Genomic DNA, 5555 nt, shown 5'->3' on the forward strand with positions numbered 1-5555 from the left:
TCAAATTGTAGCATTTTGACACTGGTGATTTTCCTTTGGTTCTGGCTAAAACCTCTTTGGGGGCCAAAAAATCCTCTATTTAGGAAAAGCCCAGCGTGTTCCTCCAGGCCCAATGAGGAGGGGTTCCTGTCCTCGCTGACCGTGCTGAGAGGGTCCGGGTGAACCAGTAGCTCACCACAGCACGCTGTGTGGAAACAGATAGGCATGATCACCACCAGGCCATGGGGGTGCTGATACCGTTGAGAGGAAATGACATAACAGGAAGTCATTTTTCCTTCCTCAATTACTGGTAGCTTTTCCTGAGCTGTGAGAGTGTGAAAGTCTAACTGTGACTACACACAAACTCTGCCTCGCTGGTTCTCATCAGGAGTGCGTTTGTTTGCGTTCATTTCAACGCAGGACACAAACTACTCTGGCTTGGGTTGGATCTGACCAATCCAGTGTCACCTGGTCTCTCCTCAATGCTGGTCCACACATCATGTCTGGATCAGTTCTGGTACGGCCGTCTGGTACCAGAGGACTGCTCTACCCAGGCTCCCTGCCTAGTCCTACAACACACACACACACTCACACACACACACGCACACACACTGATGGTGTGACGTTGGTGGTTGCCAGTCAGGGCTCAGCCTGACTAGTTATTTAGTTGACTCTTTTAGTTTTTAGTCAGCGTGCATGCATCAGCATAACCAGCTGGGCAGACCACGGCGTTACAGCTGGCCTCACACACACAACAGCCAAGACGCTTTTATAACCGTTTATACGTCTGTAGTTCTAGAATTTCTCTATGTTCTCAAACTGGAGACTTGGAGATTCATCAGGTCAAATCTTTAGAACTGCCTGTCCTAGAGAGAGGGATGACCTCTACCTGACCTTCTAGAGAGGGATGACCTCTACCTGTCCTTCTAGAGAGAGGGATGACCTCTACCTGACCTTCTAGAGAGAGGGATGACCTCTACCTGTCCTAGAGAGAGAGATGACCTCTACCTGTCCTTCTAGAGAGAGGGATGACCTCTACCTGTCCTTCTAGAGAGGGATGACCTCTACCTGACCTTCTAGAGAGGGATGACCTCTACCTGTCCTTCTAGAGAGGGATGACCTCTACCTGACCTTCTAGAGAGGGATGACCTCTACCTGTCCTTCTAGAGAGAGAGATGACCTCTACCTGACCTTCTAGAGAGAGGGATGACCTCTACCTGTCCTAGAGAGAGGGATGACCTCTACCTGTCCTTCTAGAGAGGGATGACCTCTACCTGTCCTTCTAGAGAGAGGGATGACCTCTACCTGTCCTTCTAGAGAGGGATGACCTCTACCTGTCCTTCTAGAGAGGGATGACCTCTACTGTCCTTCTAGAGAGGGATGACCTCTACCTGACCTTCTAGAGAGGGATGACCTCTACCTGTCCTTCTAGAGAGGGATGACCTCTACCTGACCTTCTAGAGAGAGGGATGACCTCTACCTGACCTTCTAGAGAGGGATGACCTCTACCTGTCCTTCTAGAGAGGGATGACCTCTACCTGTCCTTCTAGAGAGGGATGACCTCTACCTGTCCTTCTAGAGAGAGGGATGACCTCTACCTGACCTAGAGAGAGGGATGACCTCTACCTGACCTTCTAGAGAGGGATGACCTCTACCTGTCCTTCTAGAGAGGGATGACCTCTACCTGTCCTTCTAGAGAGGGATGACCTCTACCTGTCCTTCTAGAGAGAGGGATGACCTCTACCTGACCTTCTAGAGAGGGATGACCTCTACCTGACCTTCTAGAGAGGGATGACCTCTACCTGTCCTTCTAGAGAGAGGGATGACCTCTACTGTCCTTCTAGAGAGGGATGACCTCTACCTGACCTTCTAGAGAGAGGGATGACCTCTACCTGTCCTTCTAGAGAGGGATGACCTCTACCTGACCTTCTAGAGAGAGGGATGACCTCTACCTGTCCTTCTAGAGAGAGGGATGACCTCTACTGTCCTTCTAGAGAGAGGGATGACCTCTACCTGTCCTTCTAGAGAGAGGGATGACCTCTACCTGTCCTTCTAGAGAGGGATGACCTCTACCTGACCTTCTAGAGAGAGGGATGACCTCTACCTGTCCTTCTAGAGAGAGGGATGACCTCTACCTGTCCTTCTAGAGAGGGATGACCTCTACCTGACCTTCTAGAGAGAGGGATGACCTCTACCTGTCCTTCTAGAGAGGGATGACCTCTACCTGACCTTCTAGAGAGGGATGACCTCTACCTGTCCTTCTAGAGAGGGATGACCTCTACCTGACCTTCTAGAGAGAGGGATGACCTCTACCTGACCTTCTAGAGAGAGGGATGACCTCTACCTGTCCTTCTAGAGAGGGATGACCTCTACCTGACCTTCTAGAGAGAGGGATGACCTCTACCTGTCCTTCTAGAGAGAGGGATGACCTCTACCTGTCCTTCTAGAGAGAGGGATGACCTCTACCTGACCTTCTAGAGAGGGATGACCTCTACCTGACCTTCTAGAGAGAGGGATGACCTCTACCTGTCCTTCTAGAGAGAGGGATGACCTCTACCTGTCCTTCTAGAGAGAGGGATGACCTCTACCTGTCCTTCTAGAGAGGGATGACCTCTACCTGACCTTCTAGAGAGAGGGATGACCTCTACCTGACCTTCTAGAGAGAGGGATGACCTCTACCTGTCCTTCTAGAGAGAGATGACCTCTACCTGTCCTTCTAGAGAGAGGGATGACCTCTACCTGTCCTTCTAGAGAGGGATGACCTCTACCTGACCTTCTAGAGAGAGGGATGACCTCTACCTGTCCTTCTAGAGAGCAGGAAACAGAGAGAGATTGGCCATCAAACACCGCATCTCACCGTCTTGAAGAAGTTAGAAGTTAGTTGAAGGCAGTCCCCAACTTCCTGAATGGTGACTAATTTTTGTCTTTTTCACCCCCCCCCCCCCTTCTCTCTCTCTCTCTCTCTCCCCCTCCCTCCCTCCCCCCCCTCTCTCTCTCTCTGACAGAACTTGTCCGGATGGTCATGAGTGGGTGAAGGTGAAGAACATTCCTGGCCTGCGTTTCAACCCTGTTTCCTGTTTCCCTGTTTCACACCCCTCCTATTGCAGTTAGCTACCACACCTCCCCACCCTGTTGTTGTTGTTATTATTATTATTATCATCACTTCTTTTATTTTCAGAAGTGCCTTTGCATTCCCTAGTTATAGACCATGCTGAATGACTCTGGCCTTGTCGGACCTACAGTGTCTCCGGTTCACATACGGGCCAGGACCGTTTCACAGTTCTGGAATGGAATGTTGCTTTTGAAACTGCAGTCTCGGGTTCTAGAACTAGATGGGTTCTAGAACCTGATGAATCTTCCAAGACTCCATCTTCAGGACAGAGACACATTCCAGAACTGCAAATAAACTGCTTAGAACGGTCCTGGCTGTTGTATGTGAACCAAGACCAACCTGCATGTAACTAGAAGCTTGTGTGCTGCTGGTGTCGTCTGCAATAACATTCCCAGATGCACCAATAACATTCCCAGACTTCCTGTGCTCAGACTGAGACGCCATTCTTATCAATGCAATACATCTACAGGCGTGTGTGCGTGTGTGTGTGTGTGTGCGTGTGTGTGTGTATGTGTGTGAGATGTGGTAGGGGACCTGTTGCTATGACTTTGCTTTGGCTGGGAATGTCCTCCCTTCCTTCCGCTGCCAGCTATGCAGTTACAGAACAGTAACCAAGCGTGTTAAAGAAGCCACACAATCATGAGGTAGAACACACACAATCATGAGGTAGAAAACACACAATCATGAGGTAGAACACACACAATCATGAGGTAGAAAACACAATCATGAGGTAGAAAACGCAATCATGAGGTAGAACACACACAATCATGAGGTAGAAAACGCAATCATGAGGTAGAAAACGCAATCATGAGGTAGAACACACACAATCATGAGGTAGAAAACGCAATCATGAGGTAGAAAACACACAATCATGAGGTAAAACACACACAATCATGAGGTAGAAAACGCAATCATGAGGTAGAAAACACACAATCATGAGGTAAAACACACACAATCATGAGGTAGAAAACGCAATCATGAGGTAGAACACACACAATCATGAGGTAGAAAACGCAATCATGAGGTAGAAAACGCAATCATGAGGTAGAACACACACAATCATGAGGTAGAAAACACACAATCATGAGGTAGAAAACACAATCATGAGGTAGAAAACGCAATCATGAGGTAGAACACACACAATCATGAGGTAGAAAACGCAATCATGAGGTAGAAAACACACAATCATGAGGTAAAACACACACAATCATGAGGTAGAACACACACAATCATGAGGTAGAACACACACAATCATGAGGTAGAAAACACACAATCATGAGGTAGAAAACACACAGTCATGAGGTAGAACACACACAGTCATGAGGTAGAACACACAGTCAAGAGGTAGAACACACAATCATGAGGTAAAACACACACAATCATGAGGTAAAACACACAATCATGAGGTAGAAAACACACAATCATGAGGTAGAAAACACAACGGTTTCAATTTGTTTCCATGTTTTTATTCTCCCTTCATTTGTTGCCTCATTTAAATAAAGATTTTCTGAGAAGTCAAGTTGTATGTTGGTGCTTTTTCCCCCCACAAAAGTATGATTTCATAGTAGTTCTTCTGGTATCCTTACTGGTAACTGTTACCAGTCGATTTCTAAATGGGAAGAACTTGCACTACACAAAAAGGACAGAAGAGGGCAGTGTTGTGGTAGAAACCCTTCGCTCTGCCGGACACGTTCAAGCTAGAACTCATCCTTTATATTAGTTGTGCTGTTCAACCCCCTCAAGTGTTCAAGCACCTATATTTTCATCTATGATTAGGATATTGGTGTATTTACAGTATATTGAACAATTTGAATGAGATTCTTGTCAGTTCTGTGTAGAGAATGTATATTCCTCTTGTCTAGTCCTATATAATAGTTAGGGTACCTGTTGGAGCACTATGGACACCAACTAACTAAATACTACACATCTGCTATCACTCCAGTTTAATCCATCCAATCACTTTATCTGCTAGTCTTGATACCTGTAATCAGTAATTGGCTCTTTAGTCCATTATCTGCCCGTCTCTCCCCCCAGAACATAGAGGACATGATGTGTTTGGAAAGTCCCATCTGAATGATAGCTTGGTTTGGCTATTGTTTGCTAGCTAGCTAGCTACTACTATTGGTTGGATAATAGAACACACTAATGTTGGGCAAAGCTGAACAACGGCAAAATAATTCTAGAGGCTGGTGTGAGGTAATAGTTGAGTGTTTGTATCAGGGCTGGTGTGAGGTAATAGTTCAGTGTTTATCAGGGCTGGGGTGAGGTAATAGTTGAGTGTTTGTATCAGGGCTGGTGTGAGGTAATAGTTCAGTGTTTATCAGGGCTAATGTGAGGTAATAGTTGAGTGTTTGTTTCAGGGCTGGTGTGAGGTCATAGTTCAGTGTTTATCAGGGCTAATGTGAGGTAATAGTTGAGTGTTTGTATCAGGGCTGGTGTGAGGTAATAGTTCAGTGTTTATCAG

General features: G+C 46.6%; 1 protein-coding gene across 3 annotated transcripts in view; it reads left to right on the top strand.

Annotated features, from left to right (window-relative positions):
• The window catches only part of LOC311307133 (myosin light polypeptide 6-like), a gene marked incomplete at its 5' end in the record, with an annotated part of 11520 nt that extends 7348 nt beyond the window's left edge, over positions 1 to 4172 (top strand). For all 3 annotated transcript variants that reach the window (XM_084435912.1, XM_084435913.1, XM_084435914.1), the window contains one exon: positions 2985 to 4172. In XM_084435912.1, the coding sequence (XP_084292038.1) occupies positions 2985 to 3013 (29 nt within the window). In that variant the 3' untranslated portion in view covers positions 3014 to 4172. The remainder of the gene's footprint in view (positions 1 to 2984) is intronic.
• Positions 4173 to 5555: the final 1383 nt, after the last annotated feature.

This window comes from Borostomias antarcticus, assembly GCF_949987555.1.
Source record: "Borostomias antarcticus genome assembly, chromosome: 3".
NCBI lineage: Eukaryota > Metazoa > Chordata > Actinopteri > Stomiiformes > Stomiidae > Borostomias > Borostomias antarcticus.